Here is a 26,731-nt window from a genome sequence, read left to right on the forward strand (position 1 = left end):
ATCTTTAATCTTTCTATAGAGTCCACATACACACTAAACAGAGACCCCTCTTTTCCTTCTGACATCCCACTCCACCCGACCCAACCCTGCATTCCTTTACACCCCTCCTTCCTCCTCCTCCACACACACACCTCCATCCGCACACACAACCCGAACAAGCCGCAATTGAGGGTTTAGTCTGGGAGGGGAAGAGGAGTAGGGGCTCGTGTTGTGCAGTAACTCACCAGACAGATTTTCTACTGAACTGAACAAGCTGCAAAATCAACTTTGTGTGTGTCTGTGCGTGTGTGTGTCTGATGGTGGTGATGGGCTGAGGATGAAAGATTCAAGATGTTGTTCCTGGACAGCATGCCATCTGTGGGAATTGGCTATTTGGCTTATAAGAGAAGACACAACACACACACACACATTTATGCAAACACACAAACAAACAGTACACACACAAACACACACACACAGGTTATGTAACCCGGTCTGCTTGGCATGCAGGACAAACACAAACATAAGCAGGTAGCTGGATGAGACTTACCTGCATCCATCAGTATTTGTGAACTATTTCCCAGCGCCATGAAATTCACTCATTTATCATCCTGTGTTTACATTTGATTAGAGTTTCACAGTAACAGAGGACTGTTGAGAAAAAGGCCTCAAATTTGCTTTAACTGACAAAAACGACAGTCGGCTGTAATGCCAATTAAAATATCTATGACATAACATGTTATATGACACATGATACACTATTACCATCTTAGAGGCTCAGTTCCAATAAACTTTTGCTTTAACAAAATTCTTAGTTTGTCTGACCAACAATCTAAAAAATAATATTTTTAAATATTTAACTCACAATAATTTGCTGTGTGAATGATGTGTGGTATGTCTTTGTGTGGTATGTCTTTAGCCGAACAATTGTTCCATTAATCAATTATTCAAAAGGACAGAAAATGAATCGACAACAATTTTGATTAAAAATTATTTATGTAATTTTTTAGGCCAAAACACACAAGATGTACTGGCTCCAGCTACTCAAATGCTGGTTTGCTTAGTTTTCAATTATAGAAAATAGGAAGCCTTTGGATTTTGTCTATGGTTAGAGACAACAAGCAATTTGAGGAAATCACCATGGGCTCCTGGAAATTATAATGGCCTTTTTTTATATAAATATTTTCCGACATAAACTAAAGGTTTAATTGCAAAAATAATTGGCATATTAATCAATAAGGAAAAAAGCCTTAATAGCAGCCCCAGATTCATCAGTTATCAAATTGTTGCTGATTTATATAATTATTTTCAGCACTAATTCAATGGTTTTCTCATATTCAGCATTCACTCAAAAAACATGTTAATGAGGTAACATTCACATATCAGTTCCTATCATTCCAAAGGCTTAGATTTTCTGTTTTCCCCTTTTGTCCTTGTCCATTCAGCTTCTGGTAGCAAAACAGAAATCTAATATTAAGACGAGGTGTATTTGCTTTCTTACTGAAAAAAGGAAATGTTCCTGTAAATCCTTTTTCACTGCCAACAGCCCAACCGCTGTAGGGTTCTCAATTTAGAGAATATTCATCACAATAGTGCTGCCAGACCCATAGAGTAAACGGAAACAAGTTTAAAACAAACAAATACCTCCATCTCCGCCACACTGTATGCCATTGGCCATTTTTATACATGACCACATTCAAATAATGCCACTTTTAGTGAATGTACTTAGTATCAACATGGTTAGGTGAGATATTTGATGGACCCCACTGTTTGTCTTCATTTTTAACCAACATTTGAATAGGCAAACTTATTTATTTTACCCAATAAATTGTTGTGCTTCCCAGCCACTCTCCCTCGTGTTCCTTCTTCTTCCAATCCCAACACAAGTCTATTTGTCTTATCATTTAAAAACAAACGAAAAATCAACACCCTAATGCTATTTGAACCAGAGGACTGGAGGATCTCCAAACCGTGTTTCGGTTTTGTCCCACAACCAACATTATTACTTTCAATCAGTTATATCAATAAACTCCATTACTTGACTGAATCCAAACAGTGCGAGGTTTTCTTTCACTTTTTTTCTCAGTCTGCGTGTGTGCGTGCATACTGTCACAGAGTTTGGAATGACTGCAAGGATTTCATGTTTGACCACATCCATAAATATTGAAACAAGTTCCCTTTCTTCAACTCTCAGAATACTAAGTAAATATTGACACGGCGGGATCGGGGTGCACTGAAGCATCCCATACCTGTACTTAAACACTGTCACATATGAACACATAAGCACACACACATGCTTACAGACAGACACACACACACTCATGCGTTCCAGCTGTGCTCTGAGCACTCTCTGTTCACACCAGGGAAGTCCTGGAAAAAGTCATTACAAACTTAAAACTACATGAAACTCTCCTCAGTAACACATGTAAGCTCACCGACACATGAATATGAGGAAATCTGAAAAACGTGCACAACACTGAGAGACAGATACACAATGACACGCTTCAAATATATATAAAAAATAAATATAACTAAAATCCAGAGGAAAAACTTGACTGTACTAAGTTTGAATAGTGCTCTCACTCTTGGGGTTTCATTCCTGAAATGAATGCGTTGTGTGTGTGTGTTTCTTCATGCAAGCGAGTTTGAGAAATTTCTGCACTGCAAATTAAGTTTTTATGTGTGTATTTGCGTGTGTGTGTGTTTATGCTGCACTCCTCCTGCCAACAGTAACAGCTCAGTAGCCAGTGAGCAGGAAGAGAGAGGTTCATTAAAAACCCAAATACAGCAGTTACATAACCAACAGTTCTGTTCATCCCAGAACCTCCTGTGCTACAACACACTCCTCCTTCATCCCCATCTTCTTCTCCCTCCCACGCCTGCTGGCAGAGCCCACCCATCATCCTTTCCTCCTCCCATAGCAACAGCTCATCTCAGCTCTCCTCCCTTGTTCCCAGACCAACACACTGCCTCACTCCTCCATCTCCCTCCTCCTTTAGCTGCTCCCTTGGTCCCTGCCACCTCCTCCTCGCTCTCATCAAACACTTCCTTCTCTCACTCCCACGTCATACAAGCTTCACTTCAAACTTTACTTTTTATATACAGCAGGACTATGAACCAGGAATATTAACGAGAGTTAAAACAAGAAACTTTTTGTTTTACTTTGACTGCTGAGAGCAAAAATGACACATTGGTCCCAAATGTCTTTTCTAGTCTCAGGAAAATGCCTTCAGCTCTTTCAGAGGCGGAGTTTCATACAGGGATTTGGTTTCCGCTATCCCCTGCAACTGACTCGCATACTAAGAATAAACTCTGCAGAAAGTGCAGTAAATGTGTGAGCACAGCAGATGGCAACACAGATTAAGGATTTAGGCTGCGTCACTGATCGTCTGGGATACCTCTACCCCAGAAACAACTGTCATTCTTCTTCTCCATCGGATTAGAGACTGTCACATATCCCCCACCACCACCACCACCACCACAGAGGTCCCCCAGAGAAACAATAAGCTGTTTAATACATCATAGTATGCAGTTGTCTCACACAAAAGAACAGTGCCCTCTTGTGGCCTAAAGGCTCATCTGAAATGAGTCATAAGCAGCAAATCTCATGTCAATCAAAGGTTCCCAACACCTGGACTGTGGACCGTTACTGGGCCCTGGAACACTCGCAATATGGCCACAAGTAAACCATATGACAAAGCTGAATTTTGATTATATAACTGATACTAGAATTTCCTAGAATTTCCTCTGGGATTAACACAGTATCTATCTATCCAATTGTGCAGTAATTATACTGAACTTAGGCCAGTCTGTTTGTTGCATTTATCCTAATCACTCTTTGTCATGTCCAGCAATACACTGACAACAATGTATATTATCAACTATAGCCAATCATAAGCGTACAGGATAACCTGTGTGTCATCACCACCTTTGCATCACTCAGCTGGACATGAAACCTGACCTCAGTGATCTTGAGAAGTCTATCTGTAATTTTATTTCTTTGTAAGTGACCTTATTTAAATATGAACCAAACTAAGTTAGGTTTCTGGGCAACACTTTTAATGTACAATATTTGTCAACAGTTATAACTTCAGTGAAGATATATTTTATACTATTAAAACTGTGTTTTATTGTAATATCAATCATTGTCTGTTTATATGCCATCTTGTCATGATGGCCACAGGAAGTGTTATAGTTGTTGACAAATACAGTGCATAAAAAACACTTATATCTGCATACAACATTACAGTATATCTTAAACCTTTTATTAAATGTTTAGATACTGCTTATAAATGTTAAATAAGGGGACTTAAAATGAACGTGTGCAGTCTCTTTTCTGTCTGACTTTATCTTGCTGTCATTCTCTAAGTTGGTATCAGTGTTTATTTGTGTGTTTGGAGGTGACCACTAAACAGTCAAAACGCTCATTTGTGAACGTGCATGCATATTCTGATGGGATATGGAGAACAGTTACCTTACCCCACCACCCCCAACCACCGTCCCTCCAGCCCACAACAAAAATGAAATAAAAAAAGTCAGCGGAGCAATAAAGGTTGGGAATCCTTAATTGACATCATGGCAAAGCAAATTAAATGCAGGAATAAAAGATTAACAGAACAGTGAGCATTTATTGCAGCCCAGCTAAATGCAGCCCAACCTAGCCTGCTGACATTAATATTAATACTGATAGCATCCTAATGATTATGGAAATAGAGACTATAGAAAGTACAGAAACTTTCTCAGATACACGGGACATACTTACACAGATACTTTAAACACACACTCTCTCAGGCACCCACAAATATATGGTCAAAAATGTATGGGGGAGAAGTCACAGTGGAAGTGGCTGTGAATCTCTCGGGGGCTGTCATACTCAATCTTGACACAAGGGGGCACTGGAGAGCTTTCTGGAGAAGTAGGGCTGACCTGAGAAGGCAACAGGGATACAACCTTGGTTGGAGTGCTCTCTGCTCTGAGGTGTGAGGGCCGCAGGGTGGACACAGGTGGGAGGGAGGTGGTGCTGCTGCTGCTGCTGGTGGTGTGTGTCTGGGTGTGTGATGAGCGCTGGGAGTTTGCATGTGAGAGCCCGAGATCCCCCCGGGGATAGAATGAGGGTGGAGGCAGGGTGGTGGAGGAGGGTGGCTGGTGGTCTCGAGCAACCCCCAAGCTGGCAGGGTAAGTTGGAGGGCACTGAGTACGTTGATGCATGGTTGGCTGACTGTACATGCTTCCCCACGGGTATGACTGGTACGCTGTGATCCCACCTGAAAGGAAACACACACAGATCCAAATAGACATGTGACAACTGAGCTTTATTAGAGATAATTTAGCTGAAAATAATTCTCTTCCTATCATACATCTAAAAATGCTTACCTGCCCTACATACCTGTTTGTTTTGTTTTCTGTGCCCACCATAACTCCTCCTTTCTCTTTCTCATCCCTTATCTTTCATTAGCGTCCTGACATTGGCTGTGCCCCAGAGCTTGGCAGCTCTTCCTCAAAGCTTTCCCCACCCCACAGACATCATCCTGCTCCACCACTCTCATCTGCCAATCTTTACTCAAAAATTCATATTCAATTAACAGTTTTATTGGAGTGTCTTGGTGTCAAGTGGCGAAGACATAAACCATATAACAGAAATTTTCCTTATTTCAGCCAGGGACCCTTTGTGCAATGTCACTTCCCTTTCTCTCCCTACGTTTACAGGTTAACTGTCCCTATTAATAAAAGGCAAAAACATCAAAATAAACAAACAACTATATTTGACTCTCAATCGATGGTGCGGTTCTTGCTCGTTACCTGACTGCAGCAGAGAAGAAAAGTGAGAATTATTCCAGAAAAAAAAGTCCTGTTCATTTTCTTTTCCAAGCCTTGGATGTTATGAAATCTCTGGGCTGATAGTGTACTAGAATTACCGCCTCGCGGTTGTATGCCTTTGCCAACCAGCCAAGTTGCAGGAAATATGATCATAATCTCGCCTTCCTGAGTTCCAGTGTTGAATAATGGCCAGAAGTTTTTTGGCATAACATTATGATGTCACAATGTAGTTGATCTTTGACCCTTTGGATACAAAATTTCATCACACATTTTATGCTAGTAGACATTTGTGTTATTGTGTCATAATAAGCTTATGAATTTGTCAGTTATGGCCAAAAACATGTTTTGTGAGGTCACACTGACCTTGACCTTTGACCTCTGACCACCAAATTCTAATCAGTTCATCCTCGAGTCCAAGTGAATGTTTGTTCTAGATGTGATGAAATGCTCCCTGGCATTCCTGATATATCGCAGTCACAAGAACATGATGTCACTGTGACCTTGGACTTTGACCTTTGCCGACAAAATCTGATCACTTCATCTTTGAGTTCAAGTGAACATTTGTGCCAAATCTCAAGAGATTCTCTCACGGCGGCCTTCAGATATCACATTCAAGAGGCCAAAAACTTGTTTTGTGAAGTCACCGTGACCTTGACCTTTGACCAACAAACCTCACTAGTTCATCTTGAGTCCAAGTGAATCTTTATGCCAAATTTGAAGAAATTCCCTCAGGACGTTACTGAGATATTGTTTTCATGTATATTGCGTTCCCTATACCCATATAAACCATTACGTCATTATGCCTCTGGCCCTGAGTGTCTAAGTTTAAATAATTACACATGTAATTATCATATAGGATTCCCATGTTGAGTAACATTACACTTATCATCAAAGAAAACCTTGAAATGGAAATTTACAGTTGTAAAAGTCATTCACAACTATGACTGAATGGGGTGACTTTAACATCAGAGACAGTGCAATCATTTATAATACCTCATGTAAATAATGTAGACAGATGGTCCTTTTTTATACACACGTCTTGTCACAAGTTGACAGCAAGAAGAAATTTTAGAGGTGCCTTTACAGGTTTATTTATGGAGTAAGGCAAGTTGTAAATTAAGTTTTACTATTTATTGGAATATCTTTTATTTATGGATATCCAGATAAATTACAATTTTATGTGTGGATATTTATTTTTTGGTTTATACTGTAATGATGTATGACTATGTTGTTTGATGTTTTGTAGCATTTTTTCCATTTTTGGGACCACTCACTTTCACATGTTAACCCCTTGACTGGTGTATTTTTTGGCTACATAAATAAATGAATCAAATCAAATCAAAGTGACTCACCATGATGCCCAGTGGACTGCAGCATTATTTGTCCAGCACTCTGGGACTGGAAGTAGGCGTGGCCTCCTGTGGAGTAGGTCACCACCCCAGTGGAGTTTCCTCCAGGGCCAAAGGTCAGGTAGGAGGTAGGGTTGGAATCTGGAGGGTTGGGAGTGAGGTAGGGGGAGGGAGTAAGGTAGGCCATGCGGGGTAGAGATGCCTGAGGTTGGTGCTGGGGCTGGCTGGTTGGGTAGGAGGTCTGGAGCTGGTAAGACAGACTGTTCTGTTGGTTGGACGTCAGGTAATCGAGCTTCTCCCCAAAGTCAAACAGAGAACTGGGGACAACACATAGAAGAGTTCAGTCACAAACACACATATTAAATATAAATTGTGTCACAACAAAGTTGCCTATATGGTCATAAACTGTAAACCTGCCAAGACACTTCCATATAACTGATCCAGTGCATCTGTCTTTTTATCGCTCTGTTCCAACACTAGGAGGCATGGAGTTTCCAAGTTGGTGTTCAGTGAAGGCTGAATACTGCACTCCTGGCAAAGCAGTGAATGGACTGTCAGAAATGACTATCAAGATCTTCATCCAAAAGGGGGCCCAACAGAAATTGATTGGGAACTTCTGAAATATATAATAATTATTTTGTAAATCACTTTGTAAATCACTAACTGTCATCAGAGCACCCTCTTAAAGGGTCAGTTCATCCGAATTACAGCAAGACTAAGACTCTCCAGCCATGCAATCAGTCTGTGAGGTTATAACTAGGCACAGTGGTACTTTGAGCTAAATGTTAAACATCTGCATGCAAACATGCTCACTGTAGCAGCACTAGCTTGTTGATGTTCAACAGGTTTGAACCTCCAAATTAAAATTCTGACCTGATGATGGCACCAAGCCACTAGCATAACTACAAACTAATTTATCACTTATATCTACACGAATCTAGCTGAGGTTTATGCCACCACACAAATACTGTGGAGATGAATGTATTTTGTGCTATAAGTTTTGAAAATTACATTTCACATCAAAAGCACAGTGTTTTCAATTACTAAGCAGAACACAATTTAAATAAAGGAAATATTATTTTTGTAATTCAAATAAAAATATGTAATTTTATAATTTGGGCAAACTGATCCTTTAAGTCTCTTTAATAGCAGGGCTGGGAAATGTATTTATATTCATTGTTTGTTTTAGCATTGGCTTGAATTGGGAGATTTTTTAGTGCTACGATACATAATTGTAGTCAAACAAACAAACATAATCTTGCACAAAGCAATTTCTAACTGAGATGATTCTCAGCATGATTTCTGAAATATTTCAGCATGCCAGATGAAACTGACTCCCCACCACCACAGGCACTGTGTGAGCCATCATTATATCAGTATTTCACAGGATCCCTGCTCGTGTCTGCAGTCTGTCCTCCTGTCATCTCTTGTACCCGATGTCCCTGTTCAAATCATCGTCTAGCATTCATGTCACAGTCTGCTGTGTGCTGAGCTGAACTGACCTGGTGTCCGTCTGCAGAGACTGGGTGTCACGATGGGCCAAGGTGGAGCCGCCCTCCAGAGCATCCAGAAACAGAGGCGGCGTGTGAGCTGGGGTGTTAAGGAGAGGTGGAGTGGGGTTGGAGGGATTGTACGTCGTTGTGAAAAGTGGGAGACTGGCTCGCCGCAGGGGGGGAGGGCTGTGCATAGGACGGGGGTGGTATTCTGTCAGCCCGCCCTGAGATGAAAGCTGGTGCTGGGCCCCATCTCTCACTCTGGATTGACCTTGGAGATGAAACACACAGATTAACAGAGATTAAAGAAATACTGTAGCTGGGTTTCTAGAGAGTTTTACTATTTCAACATGCAGCTTGAAGATCCACTGAGCAATGAGCTTGAACCTTGCTCAACTAAAATCACGTGTTTCTATGGCATCAAAATACAGCTCCTTTTATGAGCAGGAAAATACACCAAAGACTGATGACTGGTCCCACTAAAAACTGTTTTTAAAGCCGCTTATTTCATTTTTGATAAAATGTTTAATTGTGCGAAAACAGATGATGAATATTTAAGGTGCCCTCACTTACAACTCTGAGGTAGCACATTCACTTAGCAGCAATTCAGACCAAAAGAAACCCAACTGTATTATTACACTGTGAAACAAGATTTTACAACCCTGTGAATTTATTCTTACTTGATCGCCAGGTAAACAATAAAAATATAGCATTCATGTTAAAAAGTCTGACAGGAATGTGTCATTGCAAATATAGGGACACGTGACGCATAGCAATTTGATGGATGAGACCACATTACATTTTAGTAAAATTGATTACTATTTTTTTTGCTGAGGTCCAACCTTAGACTTTGTACAACAACAAAACAGTTAGATAGTGTTTGACAGTGTAAAAAACTGTAATTTTGTACTTTCTTTACCTTTCTGAACAAAGATTACTAAACCTCCAGCTATGAAGAAGGTGCCATGTTGCTGCTAGTGGATTGTACTGACATTCAAAAATTAAGATAATCTAGTTTGAGGTCATGATTTAGCAAAACTTGTATTTTCACACAAGAAATTAACAAATGTGTTGTGACTCTGGGTATGTCAGGGAAATAGCATAATCCTGAGCCACCAAACTTATTTTGAGTCATAATTATGGAGGACAATAGCCTCATGCATTATGAGTGGTATGCCTGAATGTACGTGGATTTCTATACCTGGGCTGTTGAGGCTGGCCAGCAGGTTGTTGTAGGAGGGTGGGGTCTGGTTAGATAGGGTGGGGAAAGAGGGTGCCGCAGGGACAAGCTGGGGATGCTTGGTGGCAAAGTGACCAGGAAAAGAGGGTGCTCCCTTACTGAAAAAGAGAAAACATAACTAACATTAAGTCATGCATCAAATAGTATAATATCAAGTATTTTTGCATTATGTTAGAAAAAAAATCTCCTGAAAATGCCATAAGAACATATTGTAACTAAAAGGGAGTTTACTGACCTATTAGATGCCAACGTGGGCAGGGTGGGGTTGATTTGGTGATGTGGGGGGCTGCTGCTGCATCCAGCTCTACTCTGTCTGTGTTCAACCTTTGCTGTGATGGACCGCTCTACTTTCCTCCACTTAGCCCTGCGGTTCTGAAACCAAACCTGGGACACAGAACAGCAGATCATACAGATGAAGAAAGCGTGAACAGGAGAGAAAATAGAATTTGACAAAGAGATAAATAGAAGGTTAGTAGGGACAGAGTAGACTGCCAATTTATCAATGGAAAGGAGTAAAAAAGAAGATCAAAAGAGAAGGATGGCTGTCTAACCATAATTCTCTGAGGTGTGACGCCAACTGAAGCTGCAATGACTTTCCTTTTCTCTGCATCAGGATAGTGGTCCTCCTGGAACAGGGCCTCTAAATGCTCTAACTGATCTGCACGCATGCATACATGCAAACACACGCACATACACACACAAAGCATGTCAAGTATTTGCAAAGTCAAATCTGAACGCCCCAGGACAAACAGGCAATTCGGTTACCAGTACTGTAGAGTGTTCGTGTTTTCTTCTTTGGTGCAGGAGGCAGCAGGCAGCTGTCCACAGCCTCTAACCCTGGCAGCAGAGGGAAGCTGAGAGCCCGGCCTCTGCCCCTGGTGCTGTAGCGGATGGAGCGTCGGGTGGAGTAGACCTGGGTTATCTCCATCTACCATGAACCAGGCAAACATTACTTCTGCGTTGATCATCTCAGCCAAATTCAACCAGTTGAAATTTGTCTGTTTTACTGTGTTTTAACTTTAAAATTATGATTTTCTAATAGTCGAGTCAATAATCATATTTCTTTAAAGCTGAACACTAGTTTGGAGGAAGTAAAAAAGTGAGGTGAAGATCAAAAGTCACCATGGATGTTTGTCTGCCAAAACAGCCCTGATGTGTGCCAAGAGCTGCACAGTTGAATGTTTCAGCCCACAGAAGGCAATGCAACAATGACTTTTTGGAAATAGAAACTTGTTCAGATTTTCAAGGACCAAGTAATTAATTTTAGTATTGTCTGTGCGCCTCCAGTGTGTGACACTGATACTGTATGTTATACTCTAGGGCTGCAGGTTATAAGTATTTTTTTTAATTCATCTGCCATTATTTTCTAAATTGTTTGGTCAATTAAACATCACAAAATATAGAAAAATGTCCATTGCAATTTCCCAGAGGCCAAGGTACTGTCTTCAAATAGCTTATTTTGTCTGACAGTTTAATTTACTGTAATTAAGAAAAGAAAAAGCAGCATCTCACATTTGGGAAAGCTAGGACAATCTAATTGTGCTTGAAAAAAGGGATTAAACAATTAAATGGTAATCAAAAAGCTTATTATTACATTCCTGCCAATCAGTCAGATAATCGGCATCTATCCACCGTTCAAATAACAAGATGGATTCACCGGCAACGTTGTAGCAAACCAAGCAGTTTTTCTGATTATAAGGTTTAAGTTTGCTTCTCTGCTTACTTTTATTTTGTAAAGAGTGCCCCTTAGGCCTGAAATCAAGGGAATTGAAATTTCTTGCTGTTGCTCAACCCATGACTTTATCTGTGATTACTTATGACTCAAAGCTTTCCTACAAAATATAGATTACTGACAAATTTCATGGTGTAGGTAACAGTATGTCATACTGCCAAATAATGATAAAATATAATCAGTTTTCCCCACTTCCACTCACATAGCAGCGCAAATAGATGAAATGATCTGCCACAGTCTGACATTATCAAATTCTGCGTGTGCTTGTTCAAATGCTTCAATGAGGCTCTATCGCCTACGAATATCACACTACATCACACACTGAGGCAAATATTTAAATCCGGGATGTTATTTTACAGCAGCATCATTAAAATTGCAGAAGGTTGTAGGTGTGCATCATTTCATATGCACTACACTGTGATTAAACACAAGATATTAGTTATCATTAGAGACCTGGAGATCTTTACTAGAACATGCTTAAGTGTCTGACTTCATGCTCTTCAGCGAAACATTATCTAAACCCAAAGGACTTTATTCTATTGTCTTCCTAGCATCCAAAAGTTTCACCGATCCACGTCTGTTAATAGGGAGAATAAAAAAATTTGAACAGCTCTCAATATAATGTCGTCCAGCACAACACTACTAACCTCAAGAATGAAAACATATTTGAGTTTATACGTCTGCCAACGTCAACAAAAACTGAACATAATAAACTTTGTAAAGGCTTGAAGCTACATAGCCACTACTAGCATAACACAACTGAATCTCTACCCCAACAGTCAGAGGTTACATTGCATTGTGGGTAATGCAGGCACCAGGTTTAGACAAGTTTTGTTTTAAAACTATCCATCATGAGATGCTATAGAAATGCAATGCTAACTCATCTATCCTATTCTATTCTCACCTCAAGAGGCGGTGGGCCTTGTTGGGGGAGACTGTGAGGCAGAAGGGGGCTGTGAGGCCTTTTTGCCCCGTGGGGCTGAGGAGGTGCAGGTTGATTCGGGACTGGGGGTTGTGCAGAGTACAGCAGCGGGATAGGAACTGGGGGACAATACGGCCCCACCCCCCCACAACCCAGGTAGATGGGGTCGGACAAGTCACAGCTGTTCATCAGTCCAAAGGGAGGCTCCGACAGAGCCCAGCTCTCCTCTGAGCTCATCGCTGATAACTCCTGTATCTGACTCTTCTTTTCCTCCTCAAACCTCTCACTGACTTCTTTTACTCCTCTCCTGTTTCTCACTCTTTCGCTTTGCTTCTTAGCTCGCCTCTTCCTGCTCTTTTTCTGCTCATCTTTCTCTTCTAAACTTTTTGTTTCTTTATTCTGTGGGTTATCCGAAATAGTTTTCCTGTTGTTTTCAGTCTCGTTGTCTTCCATCTGCACTTCCTGTACCTCCTCCACTTCCAGCCTACTCTCTGGCTTCACCTGCTCCTCCTCTTCTCCCTCTGTCACCATCACTTCCCTTTTGGACATTTTCTTTTCTTTCTCCTCCTCCTTCTCTGCACGATGTGTCTCCTCTCCCGCCTCTTCATCCTCCCTCTGATTAAACACTTCCTCCTCTCCTTCTCTCCTCCTCCTCATCCTCCATTGATCATTCTTTGTTTCCAGATCCTCCAGTTCCTCACACAGAAGGCTTGGACAGTCTGCAACAGAGTGAAGTGAGAGGTTGTTTATTTTTCTGCAGGTTCTGTGAAGCCTCGAACCATCGAGCCATCACTCCAAAACCAAAGTTTACTATCATTTACTATCATAGAAAAGCAGCAAAACATTCCATGGAATAAAAGGATTTTTGGCATTTTTGATTAAAAATTTATTTAAATGACCATCAAAATTGTTGTTGATTAATTTTTTGTCAACAAACTAACTGTTTCAGCTGTACTGTGAATGTAGTTAAAAAAAAGTACTGAAAATATAATGAAACAGGTCCTTGAATAAATAAAATGTGACAATTCTAAATAATAAAAACATTTTAGAGACTTCGTGGGATACACACACCTCTGAATATCTAAGATCCTGGCTAAGGGCCATGTTTGCAACTATTTTCACACTCACTTATCTTTTAAGATATATTGTAACCTATTCTATTAGATTTTGTTTTAGATTTTTAGATTAGATTTTTGAATTAAAATCCCTGGAGTCCATAAATATTGATTCTTAAACCATAACCACTGCCTATATTGTAAGAAATAACTTGATCATGTTAGAGGAGTTATTCCTTTCATATTTCATGAGTCATGTTGTGACCTGCAGGTTGACTGAAACCTGATAAACGTCATCCTCTGGAGGAGCTGCAGCCTGCAGTGACTTAATTAGTGTCCCAGCTGTGCAGGCACCTCACCTGACCGTTAATTAACTCGGACCGGCTAGCTGCTGCTAACCCGGCTAACCTGTCCCCGTCTACAAACACCGGGTCGTGAATGTTAATAACGGAGTTTAAATTCTTAATTTGTCTCTGTGGATCCGAGCAGCACGGGGAGCTGCACCTCGCAGGAAAGATTATGAGCTTTAAATACACCCAGAAAGTTTTAAAAGTCTTTCAAAGCTGAAATGATAAAGACGTTCACTCGTATGTCTTTGGTCGAAGGTGTCAATTGCCAGTACATGATTACAGCAGTTTGCCTCAATTAAATGGCCTTACCGAAATCTTCAGCTGAATCACAGTCTTCGTCCATATTAGCGCCTCACACCAGCGTCAAAACCAATAAACGTGTACTAATAATCAATTAAGCCGCGCAGGGTCACGAAGCGAATTGCTCCCGGACTGGAAGCTAATGAGGTTGATTGATTGATTACCTACCCCAGCAGTGTGACGGAGAATTATCGCGTTGAAATGAACCAGCCAATCAGCGACCAGAACAGGTCCTCACCAAACCTGATACAATCAGCAGAGATAAATACAAACAATATTTGTACCCCAAGTGCCATTAGTTTGGAAAGAGAAATTGTGGGATTTACTGACTATGTCTTGAATTCTGACTCTGTGTTTTAACAAATTTGATATTTTGACCCTAATTTATATTTCACGAATCAACAATTACGAGCAAGAAATCAACCTGAATGTGCCACAAATAACTTATACAATACCTAAGATTTACATGGTTCGCATTTAATTTATTTTGTTTTATCACCCTAATCCCCCTTACATGTTCATATACACAGGTGAGGCCTATAACATGACATGAAAAATAAAATATGTAGTGTAGTACACAGTGCATCTATACTCAGTGATAAAACTAAATGATCTCTCCATAACTTCCATAGTGTCACAACAATATGCAACACTGATGGTGTGAATGATATCTGTAGTATCTTCCTAAAACTGACAATTGTATTTCAACAGCTATTTTCATGGGACCGGGCATCTAAAATGAAAAAAAAATGTGTGTAGGCTATAATTGAAAACGATCATACTCCTGTGAATCAAATCACCATAAAATTATATTATAGGTTATTAAAAACAAGATTATTGTGAAACTTGAGCTCTTAAACGCATTTTAATATGTATTGGGTTTTCACTGAAGGTTGACTTAACTGTTGAACATTGTCAGGAATTCATTCATTCAATTTCTTTAATACTTACATTTATATGTCCTGAAATCTAAATTAAATCATATAAACACCAGAAACCCAAAGGAAAGGTTTATTGGCTGAAGAGCATCAAGAACTTAGCTGACGACCCCTAAAAACAAAGCAATGTCTGCTTTCAACCCATTATCACCAGTTGTCACCACCAAAAGCCCAAAATGTACCAACTGACACGTTTAATAAAATAAAGCATACACATATAACAGCTCCCAATCCTAATTACCGCGTGTCGGGTGTGAAAATTCAAGGTTAAATTCAGGTTCTTGGTCAGTTTTTCTTAACTGCAGTTGTTCCTCCGTTACCCACCAGATGGGGTACTGGCTGGACCCCAGACATGTAAACCAGCTCCTGTCTACCCCAACGCAAGGGTAGAGCCTTCATTCTTCTGTTCTACCCCTCCCTAACAGAAGTCAATTCACACGCAACCCCCCTTCATCCTCTGTGTAAAGGCAAGATTTCCATATCAGCAGCCCTCTACCCAAGGCCAGGACAGCTTGTTGTCTTCTCTGGATCAAGGGAAGGCCATCTGCAGACCCATTAGTACTTCTCCACTTCAACTGACTTTGGTCTCATCTGGTATGATGCTAAGAATGTAAACTAAAGACCAATTTAGAATAATGCCCTTTCCTGTGTGTTCACAAATCCCCAATGTCAGTTTATCTAATTATTTCATAAGTACATTTTTATGTGATGACTTAAGAATTATAACATCTCAGACTGTTTCTCCCATGAGGGTTTACTGAGTTCAGCAAGTGCAAATGGGGTGTTAAGAGGCTGTGATCATACTTATAGCCACATACACAGTAGCTCTGTCAGATGTAGTATCGAGGCATACAGGGTTGCGTGTAATGTCAGTGGGTTAGAAATGGTATGTAGGCCACGCTAAGGCCGGTGTGTGATAACAGCGGAGCGAGACTTCATGTCTACATGTGAGTTCTTTTGAATGTGCGTTACTAAAATATATTTCCAATCTGAGGAGCCTGTTTTATCCACCGGTTTGACCAAACACTGCTGAGTCCTGAGCGACCCAATGAACAAAACCTGGGACTCAGAGAAGAGTCTCAGTACAAACCAAGAATTTAAAGAGTCAGTTTGTTCAAGAAACATATTGGCCATGCAGATAATTTGTCCAGGTTTTGAGATCTGTATCTCTGAGATTTCTTCCTCCACAGCGGCGAAATGGAGACGAATAGAATTTCATTTATAATGCTCACAGCATTGAAAAATTACATTTAAATAATTCAACAGTAGTGTGTCTTTCCAGCAACAATGTCCTGGTTACTTTGGATAATCCAAAAACCACAATGACAGTTTTGCAGTACTGTCTACCAAGAGAAGTTGTAATGTTGATAGTCTGTTCTCTGGATTAAAACATGTTTTATTGTTGAGGTGCAGACACGAATTGGATTGATGTGAAAGCAGAAATGTCAGAGACAAACATCTTAAAATTGGACATATACATAAAGAAATTAACTGCACCTCTACATACAACTAGAGGATACTGAGAAAATATATTTTTTGTATTTTGAGTGAACCAACTTTTTAAATCAATGGCTTCACATTAATCCACGTAGAAATTAACTGTAGTTTTAATTAGGGGGTGGTGAGAGTGCAGTTAATGAAGTCAAATCAATGGCGCGTAACTAAAATATTACTCATTCAGAATCAAGAGTAGTTGTGAGTTTTACAAGTAGGCTACCTGGTATAACTGGTGATAGTGAAAAGGTCAACAGGGTATTCTGGCAATATTTTGATTTGATTTGATTACATGCTACAGAAAAGCTTCTTTTTTCACAGTTTGCTTTATGATTGAAAAGAGCTTCCTAAACTTCAGCATTCTTGTGATTGGGCCATTTTAGTATAATTGTCACTCACTGTGTCATTCCTGCCATTTTTAAAGTCCTTCCATCAATTATATATACTTGCTTATCCTTAGGCAGGGTCACAGGGGGCTGGAGCGTGTCCCAGCAGAAATCAGGGAAGACCTGGAGAGGTCATAAGTCTATCACAGGGCTGACACATACAGTAATAACCACACTTACAATCAAACCTAAGGGCAATTCAGAGTTGCCAGTTAACCCAAACTGAACTGTGTTTAAGAAGAAACCAGAGCAAATCATGCAAACTCCTCACTGACAGGCCCAGTTCAAACCCAGGACCTTCTTGCTACAATGCTTCATCAAAAGGTAAAGGTGGAATTGCTGATTTTGGAAGACACTAAACAAAGTGTTTATATATGAAAAATCTGCAAAATTATATTAATGAACAAAGCTGGATTACCTTGGCCCTCACAGGCAGGTTCACTGCGTGTTAACTGGTTTTGATTATTTGATAAATGTTACATTTGTTACAGGGTATTAGCACCACTAAAGTACAATATAGACTTAAGTGGGCTCTGCATTGCCCTAATATTTTAGCCCAACTTTGTCGGGACAACCCTGCTTCAAAAATCAGCATTCTTTTAGTTCATATCATCCTCACAGGGCACACATTTTAAATCAAGTTGTGTTTAATCTAATTTGAGCTGTAGCTGCAGGTGACATCAATAGGGAGATGGAGTAGTTGTAATAAGATACGTTCCACTGCTGGTGATAATAATGGGGAAAAAAACGTGTTAAACAAAGTGCATATTGGGAGTGTCATGTGACTGTTCTTCAATTTTCGGGTTATTGATCAAACCAAACTAAGTTAGTCTTTTGCTATTTGCTATTTTCATACTTAAAAAAGACAAGAGGAGAGATTTACCCAATCAGGTTTTTTATTTGGAACAGAGTGGCAGATTAGTGACAGGGCGGTGGCGTGGAGGATCTGCCTCCTCTCGCTCACTCAGCCAATGACAGAAACTCAGCCTTAAAAAAATGCAAATGTATAAAAACAGGAATGGGAACAGCAAACATAGAGTAGTGTAGCCTCCATTAGGCTTCATTCGCACACACTTGCACACGCATACCTACACTTACACACATACAAATTCACCCTCTCTCTCTCTCTCGCTCTCCCTTACTCGCACACACATCTTATTTGGCTACGCAGGCTTATATGGGTACAAACGCACATGTTTACACTTTGACAGTCACTTTAGAAAAGACAGTACATGTTAAGATCATTCCTGCCTGTGAGAAAGTGGCGTGCTGCCTGTCTGTCTGTCTGTCCTGTGACAGAGAGACAGACAGACAGAGTCAGACAGACAGACAGACAGACAGTGAAAAGACACAGTCAGTGTGTGTGAAAGCCACTGTGAGGGACCAGCTGCCCCACATTCAGCAGTGAACAGACTAAACACACGCAGACACACACATCGACAGGCTAGTCAGTGTACACAAGAGTCTGCTGTGAAATACCAAGGTGAAGCACTCAGACACACACACACACACACACACACACACACACACAGGTGGCGGGTTTAGATGAGGTTTAGAGACACACACACATACATACATACATATTCTCACACACTAGCGAGGGGGCAGGCGACGTACACACACACACAGGAGTGGAAGAGGTGTGTTACCTGTCTGTGGAAGAGCGTGAGAACTGCTGGAGTAGGTAAACACACACTCAACCACAGTACATTCCAACTTTAACTCACCCCTCTTTTTCTTTGAAACATACACACAGACAAAAACACACAGACAGGCATCCACACACACCCAGACTAGTATAGTTTTGACTCCCATGCATTTTTGTTCTACAGTACTGAGTATAATAGAAGCTACTAGCCCAGACGCACTGGTGTGGTTATTGTTACAATCTCTTAGATAGAAGCACAGCCCTCCTGTCTCCTCACATTCCCCTTCCCAAACCCAATCCTAAGCCCATTACCCCTACCCCAAAATGGTCCCGCAGGTTAAAGTTGAGACCATAAGCACTGATTCAAAGTCCTTTCATAACCGATGCTTTAAATTATGATATAAGTTATAATTTTGACTGAATTAGTGCATGTGGGAGCAACTTCCTGCACAGATTCACACTTCCTGTGTCTTCAATAAAGTCCCTCACGCTTCCCAGAGGCCCCTCCCATCCCCAAACAGAGAGCCAATGATGGAAGAAAAACAAAGTGAGGCATGCAAAGGATGTGTGGGTGGGGGATAGCAGATGATGTGATGTTGGGTGGAGGGGAGGGTGGGAGTATCGGATGAAATGATGATTGGACACGTAGTTGTGCTTTTACACAAACAGACCAAACTCTAAACCAACCAGCAACTGATCGATAACTAATCAATAACATATTGAAACCACCTGATCTCACTCGTATCAAAAGTGATGACTATCACAATGACGATGATGACGATGATGATGATGACGACGATGATGGGATTGATATGTGTTTGGATGATATGATCTACAGTATATTTAAAGTCCATGTGGTGTGTTTAAATGCACAGAAAGCATATCTCTGTATGTGTGTGTGTGTGTGTGTGTGTGTGTGTTTGTGTGTGTGTGTGTGTGTTCATGTGGTTGATGAGAGCACAGCTCATCTAAAGTGATGACAGATGTGATGAATAAAAACTCTTCATGATCATGCAGATGGTTAGTGATGCCAGAAAGGATACAATATTTACATATAAACTTTTTTAAACTGCTAAATACACATCCTCCTGCTTAAGTATTATTATTATTATTACGGTATTATTATTATTGTTCACCATCCAGCCCAAAACATTGATATATTATTGATTATTATTACTATCCGTAACTAGTCTTTGTACAGCTTAGAGGAGCAGACGGGCCGCGGAGCAAACTTCGATGCGACCAGCCAGTTTTTCCACAGCGGCTCCTCAACGCTGTGGAACACGCCGAAGGTTGAGCACCGTTTTCTGGTTGGCCGAGCACAGAGAGAGAGGTCAGAGCCACCTTCAAGCAGATACAAGTGTGTGTGTATGCATGTGTGTGTGTGTAAGCATGTGTTTATATGTGGCTGTATGGATGTGCGTTTGCGTGTCTTTGAGCACCAGAGGGATGGAAGGCACAAAAGAGACCTTTCCTCTCACCTTTGACTCTGGGCTCTGTGCGGCCAACCAGACGCTCTGTGTATTTTTGGGGCGGGGGGGGTGAGGGGCAGAGTCAAGCCAAACGCTCTTTTTTTCTTTTGTGTCTCGCTCAGCTCGCTCCACCCCTCTCCTCTCCTCTTTCTTTTAAGCCTTTTCATTCGCTCCATAAAAACAGAAGAGGAACTTTTTTTGTGTGTTGGAAAACACAGGTTAAGCGCTTGTGTTTTGTTTTGTTTTTCTACAAAATAATCATATTATTACATACAGAACAAGAGAATCTGTAGAATATTAATAACAACATTTACTTTAAAAACATCTTGTGTGTATGTGTTATTTTTTCAGAATATATTTGGATTTTTTTTTTTTTGTCCTCTTTTTCGTTTTCATTGAAAAGAAAGTTCCAAGTCCGCAGAGAGAAAGGCGCTCTCAAGTGTTTTGGAGACGAGTGGAGAGAAGGATGAGGAGAGGCGAGCAGATGAGGGGGGAGCGACGAAGAAGAGGAGGAAGAGGAGGAGGACGGGGGCTTAGAGTATCTTTCTCTCTTCTGTCTCTCCATCTTTCTCTCTCCCTCGGTGTGCGGTGTCTCTCTGGCGTACGAGTGTTATGCGTAAAACTCTTCCTGCTTGTCTGGTTTCTGGTAAGTGACGGTGGCCTGTTTGGGTTCCTCCAGCGTGTAGCTGCCCTCATCCTTCTTCTTCATCCTGTACACCAGCAGCATCACCAGGAAGGCGGCGAACAAGGCGCCTACCACGCCTCCAACTATCACCGCTGAAGAAAGACAGAAAAACAGGGTAGATATCTTAAAACCTTTCCAGAACATAACAGTCTAGATCCTACAAACACACAGAAATACACATAAACAAACACTAAAACACCATTAGAGGCACTTTTGCATCCTGCAGTGGACTACAGACTACAAACATGCGCTGCTTTACAAACACCCTTAGTCTGAAAGCAAAGCAAAGCTACCACAGCATCACTATCACCTGGCTGCTAAGTGAAGCTTGATGAACCTGAATGTGCCAACATACGTTCTGTGTTGCCAACAGTTTTGTGCTAAATTGCAGCCCTGCAGTGCTACGTAGTAGTTTAGCCTGATGGGGCTGCTGTAACCAATCCACAGCAGCTGCATTCTCCCACTTTCCACTGCACACATCGCTAATGAACTCTTACTGTGAGCGATAGATTAATGTGTGGTTATCAAATGGAAAAAAAATTTCCCTCGTTAAAGTAATTGGTATCGATGCCAAAACGGAGAACAAACTGTTATTTTCCTAAATGCTTGAGGAACAATTTGTTTCCATTCACTACGTGGGAGGTGTTCACTGTGTTTATCCCATTACTGCCAATATCAGAATACAATAGCTGGGCTATTTAAAATATTATAACCACCACGCTCTGTCAGAACTGCAAAAGTAATGAACCTTTTTGACACACCATTTCATCCACTTGAACCTTTTTAAAAAGGAGGCATATTCTTTTTGTCGGATAAAGCAATTTTTGCCTTATACTTTGCATAAATATGTACATTTCCCATCTCTGATTTCACTGAGGAAGACATTTGTAATGTTGGACATGAGAAACTGCTCAAGTGGGGGCAGTGTCCATCCATCAGTCCTCCACTTTGGTCCAGGCTTTAATGTCCTGACAACTATTGGATGGACGGCCATTAATGCCCCTGCTCAGCATGAGTCGCACAAACCTTGATGAGCTCATTACTTTTCGCTTAACATCATGAACATCAAGACAAAAAATTTAATTGGTCTAGTTCTTTGGTTTATGATCAAAACCAATGACATCAGCCTCAGCTTTACTTTGTGTTTAGTGCTAATTAGCAGTTGTTGGCATGCTAACATGCTAAACTAAGATGGTGAATATGGTACTGAAGCATTGTATAGATTAAAATAATTATGCTAGATTAGATAAAAACAAAAAAATCAAAGTCCCGTATGATATGAAATATCTGGCGGGGTCAAAATAAGCCTGAATGATTATTGTGTGTTTCATCGGAACTTAATCAAAATCCAAAAGTCTTCTGAATCAGTGTGAAAGGTCAAAGATGGTAAATACTTGCATCTTCCTTAACATGTTACTCCACTAGAAAATCCAAAATGAATAGCACGAGCACGTATGTACAGCACTATACATGAAGCTATCAGCTCAACATGTAGTTGTAATTTGGTTCTATCACAGACAGTCTACTCTAAAGTCTGTTGCCTCCTGCTCTTTACCGATGACCAGGAAATCAGCGAAAACCACCGCCAGCAATCCACCAATCAGAACAGCTGAAGGAGAGACAGAGAGCCAGTCAGGTCAGGCAAGTTGGCTGCTCCCTCACTTTCTACAACAGCTCTTTGGGATGAGGAGAGGGGGCACTTGAAAAGAAATTGGATTTACCCAGAGGGAAAATGATGAGAAAAAGAGGGGGGAAAGGAGGGGTTGGATAACCCAAGAAGAGGATTGCTTGTTCTCAACGGGTCAAACGGGGATAAGTAGCACATTCACTTATGGTGATGAATCTGTACTACGTGAATGTGAGGTACTACAAAGTTTATATCTGCAGCTCCCAAAAAGCAGGGAAAGAATACAGGAGGCAACGGGAAATGTAATCTGTCAATCTACAAGGTGATTACCAAGAGGTTTATTTGGCAGAAAGACAAAATAACAGAGGGGAATGGATCAGACGGACAAACAGTGAGACAGACAGACATAAATCTGAACAACCAGGAGAAAAATTTTGACATGACATAACATACAAAACATCAAAACAAAGATATTCTTACCTATCAAGACCTCTTTTCTCTCCAAGATGTTCTTCTGTGGCAGCTGGGCGGCAGAGCTTCCTCCGTCCACTGTGTTGCCGACCAGATCAGGATCTCCTGGCATTACACCGCGACCAAGGTCATTGCGGCGATCCTCATGGATTTCGAAATCTCCACTTGGTCCTGCAGCGCCCACCTCGTTGTTACTCTCCTGAGACAGAGAAAGAAAAATGAGACTAACGACAGGAAATTTACATTTGATGTAATCACATTTGTTTCATGGAGCCGTTATACTTTCCATGGCACATGTTCACATTTGAAACAATGAGCCTCTGTATATTCTGACTGGTGGAAAGTTGCATATTATCCAACACATATATGCACTTCATAAAATCTGGCAGCGTAATTGCAATGTGGAAAACCAGACAAATCTAAATGCATCATGCTTTAATGCAGAGCTGCTGCAAATAAACAAATGCACACCAATCATGGAAATTACTGGTCTGTAAATTATTAAACTGTCAGTGTTAAAGAGGCAGTCAGAAGTCGGGCTGGGTATCAAACCTCAATAGTTTATTGGTATGGACAAAAAATGAATATATGACTGTATTTTAATCAGGCAAAGTTTTGTACAGCTGCTTGTGTTTAGACAAATAAGACATTAACATTAAGATATTCTATTCTATTCTCATCCCACAAAAAGAGCTAAATCAACAATGAATTGATCCCACTGACAAGTAATGTTCATGCAGCCAAAGCCTGATATATCTTGTTCTGTACCAAAGACCTCCACCATCGTCCAGAAACTATATAAAAATAAATGGGCCAAACCATTGCAGTTTCAGGAAATCACCCTGGACAAAACATTCTCATAAACCCTTTAACTTGTGATCTGCCTTTAAAGATGAAAGGCGTCAGTGGTAATGAATGGCTTGATAGTCACAGACGAGGTAGAGATGTCTGACAGTATTCAGTGGTGAAAGTATTACGTGGACAATCATGTTGTTTTTGGTCTTTTTTTATGGGATTTGTTGACAATACAAAAAACATAGACTTCCTCCAGTCATATCATTTAAGAAACTTGGCTTTTTATATAATAGTAAAAAAAATAGTTCGGACCCAAAGACAATTAGCCTAGCGTTGCATAAAAGAGAGCTAGCCCTGCTCTGACCAAAGACCAATACACTTGCCAACACTTCTTTTTCTCACCTGTTACACAGTAAAACCCTGGAGTTATTTTGTGTTAACTGATGAGTTTTAGAGGCGCTGTTGAGTGGGGGTTTTGAGCCTTGGACAGAGTCAGACTAGTTGTTTCCCCTGCTTTCAGTCTTTATGCTAAGTTAAGCTGATCGACTCCAGCCTTTAGGTCTATACTTCACTCAGAGAGAAGAGAGTGGTATTGATCTTCTCATCTAACTCCTGGCAAAAAAAGCAAACAAGAGTCCTTCACAAAATGCTGAACAACTCCTTAAGGTAGCTTAAGTGTTTGTTGACACGTTTAAATTCCTTAAGATAAATATCCTTTTGGTACCACAGTCAGAATCTGAAGGTGGTGGCCACATTTTGAATCCTACCTGTGTAGTCGTGGGCTGCTGTGGGCGGGTCGTTCTCCCTGTTGGCATCACCTGGGTGGCTGTCGTCATGGGAACCCTGGGCCTGAAGGGGACCCTGGTCCTGACAGTGGTGGTGGTTGTAGGAGCTGCTGTTGTGGCTTCAGGTGTGGTCTCTGCTGTGGTGGGTGTGTCTTCTTCTGTGGTGGTTTCTATGTCAAAGCCCGGGTAAAACGAGGTGGGCTCAGGTGACAGGTAGACGTCCTCTTCTTCCTCTTCTTCTGTGGTGCTCAGGTCATCCGAACCAGCAGAGGGTGCTGCACTTTCTGCAGGGCTGGTTGCAGGGTTGGTGGTCACCACAGGAGCGGCTGCAGGTGACCTCGGGGCGGTAGTGGTCTGGGCGGCAGCAGCGGCCCTGATTCGCTCGAGCTCTCTCTCTCTTTCAAGCTCACGCTCTCTCTGCCTCTCTCTCTCTTTCTCTCGCTCTCTCTCGCGTTCCTTCTCTCGCTCGCGCTCTCTCTCCCTCTCCATCTCTCTGACCCGTTCCTTCTCTCTCTCCCTCTCTCTCTCCCTTTCCAACTGCTTCGCCTTCTCCCTCTCCAGTTCCCTCTGCCTCTCTGTCTCCAGCTCCCTCTCCCTTTCTTTCTCCTTCTCTAGCTCTTTCTCCCAGAATGCACCGCTCTCTCCGTCGGCCTCGGTGGGCAACGGGGTGGCGGTGGGGTCCTCGGGGTTGGGGCTGGGCTCAGCCGCAGGTGAGGCGGAGGGGGCGGGGCTAGTGGCCTGAGTGGTGGAGAGGAGTAGGGGCTCTTCTGTGGTGAAGGACACGCCCGCTGACGTCGGCCTCATACTGATCTCGGGAACTGAAGAGGAGCAGAGAATATTGCGGATTTAAAAGTGAATCAATTAAAAAAACAAAGCAAAGCTGTCAAAAATTTAAAACATGTAACATTTCAATCAATCAATTAATTCAGTGTAGAATACAACCTCGCAACCACTCAACCTACCTGCCCACGCACCCACAGTAAACCAGAAACTGAGTCTACGGCTGTTTCATTCATTTCACACTGTTTAGTTTAGTCTATATTGAGCAGTAAATTCAGATTTCAGACACTGGTGAGTCATCATCATTTCGCATCATCACTAACAGGTGTGTTATTTTTTAGGTCTGTGAAATGCAGTTAATTGCACTGTGGGATTGTTAATGAATACATTTCATGCACAGTATATATATATATATACATATATATAGTATATATATATACACACACTGTGTGTGAAATGTATGTACCATGTTCATGCAAGCCCTCCATGATGGACCAAGATGGCTATATTTGAAAAATATGACATAAGCCTGGTTGGGGGCTGTGCAGCAGTGAAGTCAAAGAGGCACCACTCTAATGAGGTAATGCATTTTTATAAAGTTGTCACAAGATAAAACATGTCAAATCCGATGCAGCTGAGGCAAAGATTACCTGAATTTTATTCCCAATAATAGGTCATGTCCCCAAAAGACGTTTCCCATAATGCAACTTGATAGCATGTTTTCATCAGACACTCCCTGCCTGATGAATACCCATTGCTTTCAAACTCTACAACTCCAGTTTGTAATCAGACTTTCTGTTATGCATTTCAGGTTTACAAACCCAACCCAAGATAACCCTGTGGTAAAATGACTAAAATTGGTGGACTGCTCCTTGAGGAAGATGACTTTCTGTCACCTCTAGCTTTCTCTGTGATCACACATTTTAATTGTCAATATACCCAATGACACATGCACAGCTATGTTTGTTTTGCTAAATGACTTCTGCATCATAAAGTAGTGATTTTATTGACGACTCAGCGCAGCAATCAGAAGCACAATTAAATCGCTATTTTCTGCTCGTTTACTCGACAACAGAGAGAGAAAACATGTAAATGAGAACAATAACAGTGAATTGTGAGTTTAGCTGTATTAAAACAGAACAGATTGGAGGTTTAACCAGCTGAGACTGAATTGTCTGCCTGTCTCTCCTGACCAGATGTTGACTGTGATGTTTTGTTTTGTTGTTAGTAAGAATTCTTTCTTTTCGTTTAGGCTCTTAAGCGTGGATCTTAAGAAAAATGACCTGGAAATGCTGCTATTTTAAAAATGAGACGAGACGAGACAAGACAAGACGAGAAGAGACGAAAAGAGAAGAGAAGAGAAGAGACCTTTGACCTCTAACAAATCCTTTAATGGTCAAATTTATCAACTAC

General features: G+C 41.1%; 2 protein-coding genes across 2 annotated transcripts in view; both read right to left on the minus strand.

Moving 5' to 3' along the window:
* Nucleotides 1-4,494: 4,494 nt before the first annotated feature.
* On the minus strand, nucleotides 4,495-14,280 carry nobox (NOBOX oogenesis homeobox). The gene is made up of 9 exons (XM_023412067.2): nucleotides 14,247-14,280; nucleotides 12,515-13,251; nucleotides 10,644-10,806; nucleotides 10,430-10,536; nucleotides 10,114-10,262; nucleotides 9,840-9,976; nucleotides 8,648-8,909; nucleotides 7,149-7,462; nucleotides 4,495-5,243 (listed from the first exon to the last, which is right to left on the minus strand). Exons 1-9 carry the CDS (start codon nucleotides 14,278-14,280, stop codon nucleotides 4,789-4,791), a joined length of 2,358 nt encoding a protein of 785 aa, XP_023267835.2. The 3' UTR covers nucleotides 4,495-4,788.
* A 3,649-nt stretch (nucleotides 14,281-17,929) lies between these two features.
* sdc3 (syndecan 3) overlaps nucleotides 17,930-26,731 on the minus strand; it is a 40,485-nt gene continuing 31,683 nt past the window's right edge. The window contains exons 3-5 of the mRNA XM_023412263.2: nucleotides 24,521-25,356; nucleotides 22,968-23,157; nucleotides 17,930-20,952 (exon numbers count right to left, since the gene is read on the minus strand). Coding sequence (XP_023268031.1) covers nucleotides 20,786-20,952; nucleotides 22,968-23,157; nucleotides 24,521-25,356 — 1,193 coding nt within the window. The 3' untranslated portion in view covers nucleotides 17,930-20,785. The remainder of the gene's footprint in view (nucleotides 20,953-22,967; nucleotides 23,158-24,520; nucleotides 25,357-26,731) is intronic.

Source organism: Seriola lalandi, unplaced genomic scaffold (genome assembly GCF_002814215.2).
Source record: "Seriola lalandi dorsalis isolate HSWRI2012SDOR001 ecotype SW California unplaced genomic scaffold, Sedor1 jcf7180002054476, whole genome shotgun sequence".
NCBI classification, from domain to species: Eukaryota; Metazoa; Chordata; class Actinopteri; order Carangiformes; family Carangidae; genus Seriola; species Seriola lalandi.